The sequence below is a fragment of the Chlorella variabilis genome, assembly GCF_000147415.1.
Source record: "Chlorella variabilis unplaced genomic scaffold CHLNCscaffold_5, whole genome shotgun sequence".
Lineage (NCBI taxonomy): Eukaryota > Viridiplantae > Chlorophyta > Trebouxiophyceae > Chlorellales > Chlorellaceae > Chlorella > Chlorella variabilis.
The window spans coordinates 56,313-72,688 of record NW_005435083.1 but is presented as its reverse complement, the minus strand read 5'-3'; the positions used below and the strand labels follow the sequence as shown (position 1 = coordinate 72,688).

The 16,376-nt window shown below is 61.3% G+C and overlaps 4 protein-coding genes across 4 annotated transcripts in view; 3 read left to right on the top strand and 1 right to left on the bottom strand.

The window, feature by feature from the left end:
• Positions 1-582: 582 nt before the first annotated feature.
• CHLNCDRAFT_30247 (hypothetical protein) lies at positions 583-4,422 on the top strand. Its single transcript, XM_005849653.1, has 14 exons — positions 583-727; positions 813-905; positions 1,143-1,270; positions 1,448-1,603; positions 1,756-1,857; positions 1,990-2,101; positions 2,241-2,402; positions 2,593-2,783; positions 2,939-3,122; positions 3,240-3,302; positions 3,398-3,526; positions 3,687-3,750; positions 3,855-3,908; positions 4,086-4,422. Exons 1-14 carry the CDS (start codon positions 677-679, stop codon positions 4,175-4,177), a joined length of 1,581 nt encoding a protein of 526 aa, XP_005849715.1. The 5' UTR covers positions 583-676; the 3' UTR covers positions 4,178-4,422.
• On the bottom strand, positions 4,386-9,191 carry CHLNCDRAFT_56054 (hypothetical protein; the record flags this gene model as incomplete). Its single annotated transcript, XM_005849379.1, has 9 exons — positions 4,386-4,468; positions 4,585-4,679; positions 4,849-5,008; positions 5,133-5,246; positions 5,423-5,591; positions 5,754-5,914; positions 6,073-6,236; positions 6,372-6,562; positions 9,146-9,191. 9 exons carry the CDS (start codon positions 9,189-9,191, stop codon positions 4,432-4,434), a joined length of 1,137 nt encoding a protein of 378 aa, XP_005849441.1. The 3' UTR covers positions 4,386-4,431.
• Positions 9,192-12,281: 3,090 nt separating this feature from the next.
• On the top strand, positions 12,282-13,194 carry CHLNCDRAFT_142692 (hypothetical protein; the record flags this gene model as incomplete). Its single annotated transcript, XM_005849652.1, has 3 exons — positions 12,282-12,315; positions 12,431-12,873; positions 13,021-13,194. The coding sequence occupies 3 exons, from the start codon at positions 12,282-12,284 to the stop codon at positions 13,192-13,194; spliced, it is 651 nt and encodes a 216-aa protein (XP_005849714.1).
• A 1,695-nt stretch (positions 13,195-14,889) lies between these two features.
• CHLNCDRAFT_142690 (hypothetical protein) overlaps positions 14,890-16,376 on the top strand; it is a gene marked incomplete at both ends in the record, with an annotated part of 2,689 nt that continues 1,202 nt past the window's right edge. The window contains 5 exons of the mRNA XM_005849651.1: positions 14,890-14,988; positions 15,128-15,160; positions 15,243-15,398; positions 15,563-15,724; positions 15,849-16,053. Coding sequence (XP_005849713.1) covers positions 14,890-14,988; positions 15,128-15,160; positions 15,243-15,398; positions 15,563-15,724; positions 15,849-16,053 — 655 coding nt within the window. The remainder of the gene's footprint in view (positions 14,989-15,127; positions 15,161-15,242; positions 15,399-15,562; positions 15,725-15,848; positions 16,054-16,376) is intronic.

Sequence of the window (16,376 nt, the reverse complement as noted above, 5' to 3'; positions counted from 1 at the left end):
ACCATGGCCAAAACGCGGTTCGGTTCATTGGCGGGCATATGCATGCTGTCTTGCATTACATTCTCACGCCTGCGTCCGCATCTCTTAGCCCTGTCCCCCTCGCTCGACCCTCCATGCCCCCCTGTCCTGACCTGCACGCGGCGGCGGCGTTCCAGCAGCAGCAGCAGCAGCAGCAGCAGCAGCAGCCCCTGCCAGGAAGGCTCCTAAAGAGGCTGGGGCCGCAGCTACACAGAACAATGATACACAGCTGGGTTGCAACACAGGACACAGCGACGGCGGGGCAGGCACCAGCGGCGGCTCTCCTGGAACACTCCTGCAGGTCGCTAGTCAGGCGGCGTCGCAATTGTCACCCATGTGCTGTGCGCTGCGCTGATCGTGCCAGCCGGCGCTCCAGGGGAGCAGAGCCAGCCGGCGCTCCATGGTGAATGTCGGGGCTGGCTCTGCCGTGTCTGATGCCTGCAAATAAATTGAAAGTGATTGGAGAATAGGCAAGGCTTCCTGCTGCCCATGCATGGTCGAACGCCACGCGGGCAGAGCCGCAAGCGTGTACAGCAAGATTCTTTGGAGCTACAAAGTGCTGAACTTCCCTGAAGGCCGGCTCACCACTGCTGCCGAGTGTCGAGCTGGGAGCTTTGCAGGCCGGCTCCTGAAACAGTCCCCCCCCTTGAGCGTCACCATGGGCTGCACAAGCTCCAAGCCCGAGGGCGGACCAGAGACCGCCACCAAGGTGCGATTTGTTGGCTACTTGCCGCAACTTGCTCCTGAGCGAGAGAGAGATCGCGCGACAGATGTGAAGGGCTTGTTGTTTGCAGGCCGCCCCGCCTCCCAAGGCGGCAGTGACGCAGTCCGGCAACAGCAAGCAGCAGGGACCCGTCGGCAACACGGTCCTGGGCAAGCCGCTGTCGGTGAGCCCCGCCCCTCCCGCCGCCGCCGCCACCTCCGCAGAACAAAGCCTGCCCCTAGCGCCCCTGTGACACATGCTGCTGCTTCAGCTGTCATGCTGTCGTGAGGGCCAGCCTGCAACTTCCAGCAGGTGCCACCACCAGCAGGCCGGACACCTGCCTCGTCCCCGAGGTGCCTCTGCCGCTCGCTGCGGTACCCCGCCTGCCACGCTCACCTGATCCAGTGCTGCCATGGTGCAGGACGTGTCGGCCGAGTACACGCTGGGCAAGGTGCTGGGTCGCGGCCAGTTTGGCACCACACGCATCGCAGACCGCAAGGGGCATCAGCAGAGCTTTGCCTGCAAGTCGATCGCCAAGCGCAAGCTCACGTGAGCTGGGGGCAGCAGCAACATGGGGGGTACGGGCTTGGCATTGGAGAGCAGATTCAAGACCGTACCCAGGGGTACCCCTGTCGTTTTGTACAGCGCACGCACCAGCATCCAAGGCATGGTGTTGTGTGAGCTGCGGCCCAGCCCTGCGCCGCTGCGCCATCCATCTGCGTGCAGGTGCCAGGAGGACATCGACGACGTGCGGCGGGAGGTGCAGATCATGCATCACCTCAAGGGCCACGAGAACATCACCTTCCTGCAGGGCGCATACGAGGACCGGCAGGCGGTGCACTTGGTCATGGACCTCTGCTCTGGCGGAGAGCTGTTCGACAGGTGTGTGCATGTGCGAGTTTGAAGTTAGGGCCGACTGTGGTGTGGTCGTGCCCTTGCTCGGGCACGAGCTGCACTGCACCACTCTGTGCCGCCACCCCTGCACCAGCTGTATCTCGGTAGGCTTCAACATGGGACTTCGTGTGCACCTGCAGGATTGTGGCCAAGGGCAACTACAGCGAGAAGGACGCATCGACATTGGTCCGTGATATTGTCAAGGTGGTGGCCCACTGCCACTCCATGGGCGTCATGCACAGGTGGGCTTGTGGGTGTAGATCTATTCGTGATTATCAGTGGCGGCTGCTGTCTTGTGGAGTCCTTGGCTCGCATCCCCTTTCTTGCCGCCCCGACTCCCCCTGGCTCGCCTGCTCACGTGCTTGGTCCTGCAGGGATCTGAAGCCTGAGAACTTCCTCCTGGAAAGCAAGGCGGAGGATGCGAGCATCAAGTGCACTGACTTTGGGCTGTCCGTCTTCTTCAAGCCTGGCCAGAAGTTCAAGGAGGTGCGGAGCGAGCCAGCTGGTGCATGCTGGGTGTGCATGATGCGCGACATCACGACAAATTGGCTCACGGCACAGGGACAGTCTTTCCCTGGTACCATTCGGACGGTGTGTGTATGCTGCCCCCTCTCCCTGCCCACAGGTGGTGGGCTCCGCCTACTACGTGGCGCCCGAGGTGCTGAAGCAGAGCTACAGCATGGAGGCCGACATCTGGAGCTGCGGCGTCATCCTGTACATCCTGCTCAGTGGCGTGCCGCCCTTCTGGGGCGAGACTGAGAAGCAGATCTTCAAGGCCATCCTGGAGGTGCGGATGTGATGTGGGAGTGGCGCAGCTGGTGGCAGCAGGGGACAGGAACAGGATGGTGTTTGCCGACACGACGAGGCTGCCATCGCTGGGGTGGGAGCCTCGACTGCATGCCGTCGTCTTCCCACCCACTGATTCGCCTCATTGTGTGTCTATACATTGTTGCTGCTGCTGTCAAATGTCTGTGCAGGGCAAACTGGACCTGCAGAGCGACCCATGGCCTAAGATCAGCGCGGAGGCCAAGGACTGCGTGCAACGCATGCTCGAGCCGCGCCCATCTAAGCGCGCCACGGCTGACGAGATCCTGCAGCACCCGTGGATGCGCGAGAATGGTGTGGCTACCGACAAGCCCTTGGACAATGTCATCCTCAAGCGCATGACGTGAGGTTGGGGGATGCAGCTGAGGGCCGGGCGCTCCGGGGGGGGGGGCCGGGGGCGCAGCAGTGCTTCACTGCCATGCTGCTGCTTGCTGGCGCAGCGATGCCCATTTGGTACGCCCCTTACCCTACTTTCAAACCCCGCTTCTGCCTCCGTAGCAACTTTGCCAACCACAACAAGCTGAAGCGCCAGGCCATGAAGGTCATCGCCAGCGCCATGCCGGTCGATGAAATTGCGGGACTGGCCGAGATCTTCAAGTCCATTGACGCCGACGGGTCAGGCACCATCACTGCGGACGAGCTGAGCACAGCGCTCAAGAACAAGGGCAGTCTACTAAAGAAGGTGGGGCATCACTGCTGTTTTGCGATAGGAGTGCGAGGAAGGTGTGAGAGGGGAGATTGTGTATCTTTGCTGCAGCGCTGCAGTGCTTAGAACATTTGGCTGGGCGTGGGTATGCAGGAGGACCTGGAGGGGCTGTTAGCGCTGATTGACCAGGATGCCTCAGGATGCATCGACTATGAGGTGGGTCAGTGGAAAACATCCCTGCCCGCCAACGCGCCAGGACTAAGCGGTGGCATTTGTTATTAACAAGCTCCTGACCCTGCGCAATGCCGCAGGAGTTCCTGGCTGCTACGCTGAGCCAGCACCAGATGGAGAAGGCTGAGAACATGCGGGCTGCCTTCCTGCATTTTGACAAGGACGGCAGTGGCACCATCAGCAGGGATGAACTGCGAGAGGCGCTCAAGGTGTGTATTGGGCATCGGTGGCCCTATTGCTGCAATATGTCGGCACGCAGAGCAGATGTGCACGATGCTGGCTCATACGACTCCCTGTTTTGAGAGGGAGTTTCTGCGCTTCTTTAAAACGTACCTGCCATGCCATCCACCACCCATCACCATCCTGCAGACCGGCTTCACTGGCAGCTTGGACGAGGAGGTTGAGAAGATCTTGGACGAGGTGGACAAGAATGGTGAGTGCGAAAGCGGGAGCAGGCACTTGATAAGCTTGGCATTAGGGTTGGGCCGGCCGGTGTTGTTGCAGCCAGTTCTTGTCTCCCCTGGCTTTCTGCCGCAGGCGACGGCCAAATTGACTATGACGAGTTTGTGGCACTGATGACGGGCCAGGCAGGTAGGTGGCTTCCTACGGCTGCTCCCGATCTGCACAATCGCCCCGCCTGCCTGCTGGGCAGCCCTGCACCATGCTAGATGCCCAATGGGCTCGAGTACCTGCGCACATTGCACTTTTTTTTTCCAACCTGGTTGGCCTCATCCCGGCATCCTTCTCTTCCTCCCTCATTTGCTGCAGAGAAAAAGGCAGCACAGCGCGGCCTGTCCAAGCGCATCGAGTCGCGTGGCAATCTGAATGCATACAAGGCTAAACACAGCCTGAAGTTCTAGAGGCCAGCGGCAGGGCTTTATGGACCTTCTAACCAAGGCATGGGGCATGCGATAAACCGGCCTGCCACACCTGTCTTCACACATGCATTATTTATTCCTGTTGACATCCCACTTTCCTTCCATTAGGCCATACCGACTGCGCCCCCTTTGTTGCACTTTCCCGGTAAGCTGTGAACCCATTGACACCTCGCATTACAATGTTGGAGAAAATTCAAGAACATGGGGCTGTCACAAACGGGGCCGGCCTTGGCTAGCTAGCGCAGCTCCACCTTCAGCTTGTCAGCAACAGTGCTGCGGTGGCGGGGAGGGGACACGCAGCAGATATGGCTGTTTTGCAGACAGATTGGTCCAACAGCAAGGGGAATCACATGTAAAGTGGCTGGACCCATTCGCTTCCCCTAGCCCACCTGCGAACTTCCTCCTGCAACGCATTGACCTCATCATCTGTCAGCGACCGGTCCATGCTGCGGTATGCAATGCGATAGCAGTGGCTGGTGCGACCCTGCAGGGAGGCAGGCAGGCGGTAGGCTGTCACGTGCTATTTCGTTTGTGAAATACAGAATGACAATGACAATGGCTGGCCTGCTTCTAAGCAAGACTCCATCCAACCCCTTTCTGCCCCTCTACCCCAGGCCAATGTAACCCTCTGCAGCTCAGCCACCTCTACCCACCGTCTTGGGATGGGTGAAGTTGTCGATAAGCTTCACCTCCTCCGCCAGGTCGCCCGCAATGCCGCGCACCACCTCGCACAGGTTGTTCTCCGTGAAGGCATCGGAGATCCAGAAGGCCACGTCCTTGTAGCAGGGGGGGTACTTGCTGTACGACTTGAACCTGCGACGGGCGAAGAAGTCAGCAGCACATGGGCTCCGAAAGTGGGATGACGAATCCCAAAAAAATGAAGGCACAGCAACCGCAGCGAGCACCCCACATCTAAGTCTTCGCTGAGCTGCCTCACTTGATGCTCATGTCTCCAGTCTTGAACTGTTTGAGGAAGCGCTGGTCGGAGGTCCAGAATAGCCGGATGTCCGGGATGTCAAACAGCACCATGGCAAGTCGCTCCAGGCCTAGCCTGCTAGCACGTAGGCAGGGCCAGGGCAGGTGAGCAAAGCGGGTACGGGCGGAGCGTACACAGCCTGCGGCTGCAGGGCGCCTGCCTATCAACAGCCCCAGCAACGGCCCAGCAATAACTTGCATGGATCAGCCAGCGTGCTAGCCGCTGAAGGCGGAACCGGCAGCAGCACGCACCCAAACGCCCACGCCTTTTGATCAGGCCCCGAGTTCTTCTCCAATATCTGCTGCTGCATAACGCCGCAGCCCAATACCTCGAGCCACTCTCCATTGAAGAAAATTTCCAGCTCAAAAGAGGGGTCAGTGAATGGGAAGTAGGCATCGATCCACCGCATCTCAACCTTGCCTGCACAGGCAGTATGGGGACACTGTCGGGCGGAGGCTGGCTTTGGCAGCGCGAGGCGCAATGCTGAGCACTTAGCAGGCTCCCCTATCCCATCCTGCTGCCGCTTCGGTTGTCTCGCCCTTGTAATCGCTAGCTTATCGCCCAAACGGCTTGCCCACCCACCGAACAGGTGCTGCGCCAGACCCTCCAGTGTGCGCTTCAACTCCCCCTCTGCAAACTGCGTAGCTTCCATGCCCGCTGCATGCCAGTCCTCCGGGCTGAACACCCGGACACCCTCCATCTGGTGGAAGACAGGGTAGTGCGTGGCGTCGATGCTGTCACGCCTTCATGGGGAAAAGAGAGAGATGGAGGCAGGGCGGTGGAAAGATGGCACGGGCCATGCAAACGCTTCGGTTTGGCGTCAGCAATGGCTTGTGACACCCCATGCCTGACGAGCAAAAGTCCAGCGGCCCATCGTCCAAACACCATCCATACACCCCACCTGTACACGTCGCCGGTGACTAGAAAAGCTCTGTGGCCCTGGCGCAGCAACTCAGCCTGGTGAGCCGAGGTGTGGCAACGCAGCACGGTGTCAGGAGACACATAGTAGGTGTCATTAGGAGAGCGTGAAATGTGGTCCGCTGGCACCAGCACCTCGTCAAAGTTCTGCGACAAATGGCAGCATTGGGCAGCAACAAGAGATAACACATGGCAGCATTGGGCAGTGAGCGGGGGCACGCAGGCAGACTGCGCCCTGAAACTGGTGCCGAAGTGGGACCCATGCACGCTGCTTGCGCTCACCGCCTTGGCGCTGACGACGGGCGTCAAATTATCAAACTTGGTGAAGGAGCCTGGATGCTGGCGGTCAAAGTAATCGTGGATGGCGGCCTTGATCATGCCAATTGGGTGGGCTGGCTGTTGGTGCAGGTTGATACCGATCTTCTGGAAGATGGAATCGGTGACGTTGTTAGCGGGGTGGTCTGTGATCACCTCTGCAGCGGAACAAGGTACGGGCAAGCGCCAGCGCAATGTGGAGCAAGTCGTAATAGCAGCCGCCAGATGAAAGCAGAAGATAGTGCACATAGGTCCATGCCCTGGGTGCACTGGTCCCGGTGACAAAGCGGCAGCTGCAGCTCTCCGCGCATGCCGAGATCTCTGGCCGAAGATATAATGTGAACATGGCAGTGCAACTTGCTTGCTGCCTGCTGCCGTGCTGCAGTCGTACAAACGCACCATCTCTAGATAGCCTGGGCATTGCTGCAGCTGCAGCCCGGGCCACTGTGCTGCTGAGCTGTCGCCGAGGCGAGCGGGCAGCACCTACAGTCGCAGATAGCGGCAGCGGCAGCAGAGAGCATGTCGTCGGCGGCGGCGGCAGCAGAGAGCATGTCGTCGGCGGCGGCGGCGGCTCCCTCTGGCACCATAGAAGCGCAGCCCCTTCGCTTCCAGTTGGCTCACCTGCCTTCCTCGCTGCTGCTGCAAGCTGCCCAGCGCTGGAAGAGCACGCCCATAGGCTGCGCTGCTGGACTGCATCAATGAAGGGGTGAGCGGGTGAACACCTGCACCAAAAAAGTGCTATCCCGGCAGCTTTCGTGTCCCTGGGAGCCTTACCTAGCTGCCGGACTGCAAAGCTGCATGGTGCTGCGGGCAGCGTGGCGAGCAGCATGGCAGCCGGTTGTGAAGCCGGTTGCCAGTCGCGACACAAGCGTGAGAATTTTTTGTGGGGGCTCAACACACCTTGCGCAGGATGGAAAAATGCCACGCTGTCGACTTCATTTTTGTTAAAAAAACTCCTTCCGTGTCCTTGATCAGCTGTGACTATACCGTGCCTAACAGAACAAATAATTTGCCTAAAAGGAGAAGAGGAGACCTTACCAGTTGTGCTGACCACCACATGGTGCCCGCATTGGCTGCTGCAGCCGGCCCGGTGCTGGCCGCAGATGACCCCACTCTGTGCCATCACGAGGATCTGGTGCACATACAGGCGCAGCTGGGGTGCAGCCTGCAAGACGTCGACCCAGCAATTTTGCACCATCTGGTGGACAGGTCGCGGCAGGCGGGCAACGAAGCTTTTAAGAGCAAACAATACGGTGGTGCGAGAGGGCGAAGTGCACAGGCTTCTTGCGCGGAAGGAAGGCGAAGGGGCATTGCACCCGGCGACTGGCCCTGCCTGAACCCTCCGCGCGTTGCGCACCCTTGCAGAGGCCGTGAAGATGTACAGCCAGGCCATTGCCGGCGAAACGGGCGACCACACACTGTTCGGCAACCGCGCTGCTGCATACCTGGCCCTTGGCCTGTATGAGGAGGCAGCCTGGGATGCGCGCAAGGCGGCAGCTCTCGCCCCAGACTGGCCCAAGGTCTTTTACCGCCTGGGATGCGCCCTGCTGGGCCTCAGTCAGTGGGAACAGGCGGCCCAGGTGCTTCAGCAGGGTCTGTGCCTGGATCCTGGCAATGCCGACATGGCCGCCAAGGCGGCCCAGGCTGAGCGACGTGCTGCAGCCGATGTGGCGGCCCGCCGAGCACAGGCCGACACCGAGCGGCGAGGTGTCGTGGCGCGGCTGCGGGCTGCCCGGCGTCAGGACACACAGCTGGCCATGCTGAACCAGTTCAAGCAGAGCATGACCGGTCCAGACTGGGAGGTGGAGGACCTGGAGTGGTGAGGCCTGGGGTCGTGCCTGTTGGGTGGGCCCGATGCCTGGGGACTAACAGGGAGGCTGTGAAGCTGTTTGGCTGACCCGTTGATGTTCATGCATGCAGGCGACCCACCTTCCTGCCTACCATGAGGCTGAAGCCGGTGCAGGCCGAGGCAGTGCTTGCAGATCCGCGCCGCCGCCTGCTGTCTGGCTACCTGTCGGCGCTGGCGGACCTAGCCGGCCCCAAGCAGGCTCTGCGCATCTTGGAGGACACACCGCGCCTGCAGGTGAGGGGAGTTGCTGGCACTCATCATTGCCAGGCTGCTGCTTCCCTCCCACTGATACGTTCAGCTTCTGACCTATACATTGCACACCCATGGCGGTTTGCAGGCATTCCAGCATGGCATCGCCGCCGCGCTTCGCCAGCAGCCAGGCACGCACGTGCTGGTCCTGGGTGCTGGCGGGGGCATGCTCAGCTTGCTGGCAGCACAAGCAGGAGCGGGCAGGGTAACCGCGGTGGAGCGCAGCCGCATGCTGTACCGCATGGCACGCCAGTGCCTGGAGGCCAATTCCTGGGGGCAGCACGCGGAGCTGGTGGGGAAGGTGCATCTGCTTGACAGGCGGCTGCAGGCGGTGGGGGTGCAGGGAGAGCTAGCGCCTCCAGATGCTGTGCTGGCGCTGGAGCAGCGACGGCAGCAACAGCATGCTGCAGCAGGGGTCCCTCAGGCCGAGGGTCAGCAGGGCAGCAGTCACGGTGTGAGAGATGAGGAACTTGAGGAGGTGGCCACGCTGCTGCCGGAGCGCGCCTCTGTGCTGGTTACAGACCTGTTTGACCATAGCGTTCTGGGCGTGGGCCTGCTGCCAGCGCTGAACTATGCGGCTGAGCGGTTGCTGGCACCCGGGGCGCTTGTGGTGCCACAGCGGGTACAGGTGCGCATGGGAGACTGCAAGAATGTAGGATGCTATAGCAGTACTTTCCCATTCGGGTCATTGCTGCCTGCTGGCTACCCACAGGTGTATGCCGTGCTTCTGGAGCTACGAGTGGGCGAGGTCTGTGGCTTCGACCTGTCAACCCTTGATTCCTACTGGTGGCATCCTGGCACGGAACGCCTGGACCTGTCGCGCCTTCCGTACCGGCGCCTTTCCGCCTGCTTCCCCGTGCACATGCTGGACTTGCAGTCCCGTCTTGACGCTCGCCTGCGCGAGGGCCAAGGTAACAGCGGCAGCAGCAGTGACGGCCACGGTGCAGGCGGCAAGAGCAGCCCGGGTCATGGCGATGCGGCAGCCACGGCGTGGGAGCTTGACAGCACTCTGGAGGTGTCAGTAACTGCCGACGGGCAATGGAACGCCATCGCCTTTTGGTTTGACTTGCACACTCACGCACAGGGTGATGGTGCAGTTATCAGCAGCTGGACAGATGCTGGCGACAAAGGCCAGGGGCACAACTGCGCAGCCGGGGCGGCAGGTGTGGCAGCCCTGCCGACACAGTTGGCCACATCATGGGACCCCGCAGTGCAGTATGTGGACAGCCAGATGCTCCACCGCGGGGCCACAGTCCAGCTGCGAGTACGGCAGGACAGCGGGCAGTATGTCTTCACCACTCGCCCACCGCAGTGCCGCCCACGGCATGCCCTGGGTGAGCACAGCGCCGCTGCCTGTGCTCGCAGCTGTCGTTCATGCAAAGCAGCCGCTCCTGGTCCCTTGTTTGGCAATGCTTGTGACCTGCACCATGTGCGGCCATCTCATCTGCCATCCCCCCCCCCCCCCCCCCCCCCCCGCAGTGCCCCGCTGGCATTTTGACATGGTCCTGGATCAGCAGCGCAATGAGGCATACGAGGCCGCTATCCAGCAGGCGGTGCGCCGCAAACGCGCTGCTGGTTGTGCTGAGCTGCTGGCGCTAGATGTGGGCGCCGGGTCAGGCCTTTTATCCATGATGGCAGCCAGGTGGGGGCTGGGATGAGTTTTATTGGCACCCAGGTGCAAGTGCTCGAGTAGAATCTTCGCCATGCACTTTCCCATCAGACCTCATGCGCAACCATCACATGCACCCGATGCTCTCTGCCTGCCATTACCTGCCCGCTGGGGCTGCAGGGCGGGAGCAGATGAAGTGTATGGCGCTGAAATCAGCGCGCACATGTGCGATGTGGGCAAGGAGGCAACAATCATGAATGGCTTCCTGCGCCGCATCACCATGCTGGACAGGTATCTTAGTGGCAGACCGGAGAATGTGGTTAAGCGGGGCTGATGGGGCATCCAGCGGGCGCTAGGGAGCAAGGGATGGTGGCGGCAGCTCGGGGTGGGCCCTGGGAGCGTGACGGGAGGACCCGTGAACTTACTGTGCTCCAGTGTCAAGCAGGAGCTGCCGGCCCGGCTTTTTTTGCCGCCAGTTATGGCGCTTTTGTGCATCCTCCGTGCTGCAGAGATGTGCGTCGCTTGGACGTCTTCCGCAAGCCCGACGGCACACCGCCTGACCTTCCCCGCCGCGCTGACTTGCTGGTGTACGAGGTGGGCCGGCTGGGGTGCTCTTGCCTGTCCTACATGCGTAGAAGCGGCCACATGAAAGACTGGTTCCAGCCTCAGCGTTTTCTGTCTGGTTGCAGGTGTTCGACTCTGGGTGCATCGGCGAGGGTGTGCTGCACCTGCTGGCGCATGCGCAGGCCAAGCTGGTGGCGGCGGACGCCGAGATGGTGCCGGTGTCTGCACGTGTATACTGCCAGCCCATCCAGATGCGCATCAGCGACGTGCTTGGCTTCGACTGCAGCCAGGCCAACCGGTGGCGGTGGCGTTCCGACTATGAGGGTCTGGAGCTGGGGAAATGCAGGTGCAATTTGATGAGGGCGCATCGGCATCGCCATAGTGCAGCAGCAATGCACCCAGACCCTGATCAACCATACTTTATTCAACCGCAGCTGCTGGTGCTGTGCCCTGGTGCAGGGAGCGGTGGATCCCCCTGGCAGAGCCGATGGAGGCTTTCTTCTTTGACTTCCGCCATGCCGCCACCCACATGCATGTGGAGGAGGCAGTGCTGGATATGCACTTCACTGCTACAGGCGTGTTCAATGCTGTGGCCATGTGGTTTGAGCTGGACCTGGATGAGGAGACAAGCCTCAGGTAGGATGCGAGGATAAACAGGGGCAGGTGGGCACAAGAGCAAGTGTGTTTGATGGCCTGCTCATGGCAATTGCACAGGCTGCTGACCAGGGGTGTCTCCTCGCCCTGTACGCCTGCAGCACCAGCCCCTATGTCGACAAGGGGCCCACCTGGCAGCAGGCGGTGCAGTGGGTGCGGGAGGTGGAGGTGCAGCCCGGGCAGCAGCTGAAGCTGACAGCGCGCCACGACACCTACAGCATCAGCTACAGCTTACCTGACAGGCTCGCTGGCAATGGAGAAACAGGCCGGGCCGTTGCGGTGCAGGCAGTCGCCCAGCAGGTGGTGCAGCTTTCGCCAGATGGCCAGCGCCGCGACGGTGGAGGTGCAGGCGAGGCGGACGCGCCAGGAGTCCCGCAGAGCCAGCCTTGCCCCACGGGCGTGCCTCTCGTGGATCCGGCCTGGCAGGCGGCATTTGACCGGCTGCAAGGCGTGAATGGGCAGCTGGCCAAGGCGTGCATACAGAACCCCCTTGAATACCGGGCCGTGGCGGAGGCGGCGGTGCAGTTTGCGGCTCGCCCGCACGATCTGGAGTTGGATGCACAGCATGCTGCCGAGTTCTGTGTGAAGATGATGGGCTGACTTTGTCAGATGACGTGCACCGCGATTTGAAAAGGTTTCCCATCTGGGTACCAATGTTTGCCGCTCGTACTGCTGAACTCCTCACTGTCAATTCTAAATCACGCGTTCGAGGATTTTGTCTTTTTCTTCTGCCGAGTGCTGTAAATCGACGTACGCTACGAGTATGAGAGCTGTGACCGCACTCGCTGCAAAGCCTGGGGGGTGCGGCACGCGCCCTGAGCCGCCTCCACTCACGGCTACCACCACCGTGACAAGACGGGAGCTGTGTTGGTCTGCCATTGCTGCGGCTGCCGCCGCTGCGCTGGCCCCACCCGCCCTGGCGGCGGCGACCCGGGCTGGCCGGCCGGAGGTGATGGAGCTAGAGAAGGCCTACGACCGCTACGCAGGTGCCAAGCCATAATCTTCCAGCCTTGGATTTCTCACCCCGATGGAATTGGCAGTGGCAAAACTCTCGAGTCCACGCTGATGATGGACCACCTTCCCCGCCTCCTCGTCCTGCAGCAACCTACGATCTCCTTGATGGCGGAGACGCAGCCGAACAGCTCGGCTTCCCTGCCCTGCGCCAACAGCTGCTGCGCAGGGCGCAGGGCGCGGTGCTGGAGACGGCTATCGGGACTGGCCTCAACCTGCCATTCTACGACACTGCTGCGCTGGCGTCGCTCACCGCCATCGACCTCAGCAGCGGCATGCTGGCCCGGGCCCGGCAACGTGCAGAGCAGCTGGGCATGGCAGACAGCGTGCAGCTTGTGCAGGCAGACGTGGAGCACTTGCAGGAGGCGCTAGGGGGGCGTGCCTTTGACACAGTGGTCGACACATTCAGTCTGTGCGTGTTTCCAGACCCAGGAGCAGCTATTCGCGAAATGGCTGCATGCCTGCGGCCTGGCGGTGTGCTGCTGCTGCTGGAGCACAGTCGCAGCGAATTTGGCCCGCTGGGGTGGTACCAGGTGAGCGCCCCACAGCGAGCCAGTGGGTCCGGCAAGCGCGGTCCCGTAAGGCAAAGCAGCCCCTCCCTTCTCTGCTGCCCGGCCTCGTCCTCCCTGGCGCTTCTCACGTGCCTGACCCTGCCTTTGCCTCTGCTGCTCTACGTCCAGGATGTTACAGCGCCTGCGGTGATGGCCGCCGGCAAAGGCTGCCGGTGGAATGACAATGTGTCACAGCACGTGGAGGCAGCAGGTTTGAAGATAAAGCGGGTGGAGAGGCATGTGGCTGGCCTCATAGTTAGCGTAGTGGCGGTCAAACCGTCGGTAGGAGGTGTGCAAGTGTAAGCAATATGCCAAGGCACAAAACACCAGAAGCAAAGGGCAGGAAATAGAGTGGTGATGTACTGCAGGCTGCATGTTGGTCAACAACAAACAAAGAGTGTCAACAGAGAAGAGTGGGCAGAGTCAGTGGCGCTGCTAGAGCAAATTGCAAACAGCAGCACTGGAATGCACCAGCCGTTATGTGGGGAAGGGTGGGCATGCAAGGGTGTGCCAATGGGTTCGTGGTGTTTTATGCTTGAATGCAGCCGACTTGTTGCAGGGCCTGGGCTTTATCTCATCACTGGAGGCCAGGGTCCAAGCCTCGATATCGATGGTGTTCATTTTGGTCAGGGGTGGCCCTTAAAACGAGAACAATATGTTCAGCGAGTTGCAGCCCAGGTCAGCAACTGAGCCATGGCTGCGTTGCTGTCGCCCTGCAGGCATACGTTGAGAAGATGACAATTGCAACAGCACGGTGGATGGATGATCGCTATGCTTTCTTGCATGTGGTGATCACCTGTACCTCTCCAAGCAGATTCATCACTCACCTGCGCCAGCTGCAGGGCCAGGCCCGCAATGGTGACGGCCTCCTCATTGCTATCCACAACGGCACAGCAATCTGCGAGCTGTGCTTGAGCAGAGTGCGGCAGAGGTTGTGTGGTGGGCCTTCCCAGGTCGAAAGCGACAGCGTCGGAGCTGCATGCGTGCTGCTGGGATGAAGAGCGGGAGCAGATACAAACTTCCAGGGAACCCGATGAAATAGCAGTCGGTGACAGAGAAAAGACAGGCTCCAGGAGCTTGGAGCTGCAATGACCAGGGGCGCGAGGGCGCAGAGGGAATGGGGGAGAGCAGTTCCAACCGATGCATGCAGGGTAGGCAGCAGCACGGCCTTGAGTGCGTTCGTTCACCGTGGGTATGCCCCGACGCAGCCGCACCTGTACTCCTCCTCCCCCACGTCAAGGAGCAAGTCGCAGCCCACCCAGGTGGTGGCACTGCCCGTCAGCTCCAGGTCGGAGAAGCTGGACGGGCAATGGGTGGCGGTGTGGGGGGAGGGAAGTCGTGGGGCATGCGTTCCAGGGATGGACGCAGTGGTGACTTGAGAGGGACAGGGCAGGGCGCATATCAGGCCTCAACAGCCACCGCCAACAGCCATAAGCGGCCGGCACCCAAACAGTGCGCTGGCGCACCTGTTGCTACGCCACTTGCTGACATCGCACCAGTCCGGATCCCGCAGCGCGCCCTGCAGGAGGAAGGCAGCGTGCCAACGGCGTTAGGCAGCAATGGCGTGTGGATGCTCCCCACTTCAAGCGCTGGATCTAGAGAGGATCCCCATTTGCGCTGCATGCAACGGTGCTCAGATGGAATTGGCCCGTGCTGTCCACCACTTCACCACAATTGTGCAGTCCTCCATGTTGGCCCCGCCGCCCCCCCAGCTCTCCGCGGATGATGATACACAGTGGAGTACAAATGGATGTGCTAGCCCTCCCACCTGCTGCACTGCCGAATTAGATGTACTTCAAGAGGGCGTTTCGGTACCGGCTCGATGGAGAATCGGCGCCTCTTCAGTGTTCTTTTTGCGAGATCGTCAGTGTTCTTTGTGCTGTTCTGCACCTTTTGGAGGTCACTCGAGGCTCCCCTGTCTCCCGTCCGCAGCGTGACCATCTCATGCAGGGGTGGCCGCCTGGTGAGGGGCCGCCAGCAGTTCTGCCACAGGGCGTCATGCAGCTGGGTGCGGTGCCGTTGGCAGGGCCCGGTGGCCAGGCGGACGCGCTGGGCGGCGCCCCGGGGGCTGGCACAGGGACGGGCAGGCGCAAGGAGGTGAGGAAGAAGAAGGCCTGAGCGCCGCGGCAACTCCCGCTGGCGTGCGCCGACGCCGCACACTCCTGGGGTCCGCCCCGCCCGACGGCGGCCTGCCTGCTAACCTCTGAGGTCCTCCCCTTCTGCCTCTTCCCTGCAGTCTTTCATCAAGGGCAAGGTGAGCGATCACGCCGTGGGGAGCCGCTGCAGCACGGTTTGCTGCTGCTTTTCAGCCACCAAGCAAACTTGCCCAACTTTGCACTGCGATGTTGCAGGTGTTTCTGGGAGGTGTCTCCAACGACACCAACGTGGAGAGCTTGCAGGCATACTGCGGCCAGTGGGGCGAGATCGCCGACGTGCACGTGATGACGGGCAAGGGGTATGCGTTCGTCACCTTCGCAGCGGTGCCCACGGCACAGGCATTCCTCGAGGTGAGGTGACGAGTGCGCGTGCGCCCATGCAGGGCAAGCCTGAAGCAGGCAGCCAGGCAGGCTACGGGCAACGCATATGCAGCCCCTTGCGGCAGCATTTCAAGGCCCCCGTCATGTGATGATCCCTCACAGTCCCTCCATCCTTTGCCGCCCATGTGCTGCAGCACCGCGAGCACTACATTGATGGGCGCAAGGTGGATGCCAAGGCGGCAGTTCCCAAGGACCAGGGTGGTGGTAAGCTGACGCGCAAGATGTTTGTGGGCGGCATCGGCGAGGTGTCAGACGCAGAGTTTCAGGCGCACTTTGCCAACTTTGGGGCCATGGTGGTGAGTGCTCCCTTATCCGCACTGTCAGCTAAGCAGCGGCTGCGTTTGCTGGCACAGCACCCTGCTGACTGTCTGCCCTGCTCATGCCTGCTGTCGCGCTTCTATGCCCCCCCTTTGCGCGCAGGACTGTGTGGTGCTGCGCAAACCTGACGGCAGCCCACGTGGGTTTGGTTTTGTGACGTATGACGACGAGGTGTCTGTGGAGAAGTGCCTGGTGATGGAGCACCACCTGGCGGGTCGGCGTGTGGATGTCAAGCGCGCTGTGAGCAAGGAGCATGACAGTGGCGGCGGAGGCGGTTGTGGCGGCAGCATGACCGCAGGCAGCCGAGGTGGGTAATCAGCAAGCACAGCGATCAAGACTGTGAATTGCCCTCGATCAGGCCTGCCAGCAGCTTGCAGCCGCCGACTGGATCCTGCCTTCTCCAGGTGCGCCTTTGCACGCAGTGTATGCCTTAACAAGAGGCAGGGTTGCACTGCAGGCGGTGGTGGCGGCATGGGCAGCAGTGGCGGTCGACCGCAGGGTGCAGGCAGCGAGGATAAGACGCAAGATTGGACTTGCGCTGAGTGCGGCAACACAAACTACGGACGGCGCCATACCTGCAACAGGTGCGCTTTGTATGAAGTGGGATGTGGCCGTGCCCCCCCCCCCCCA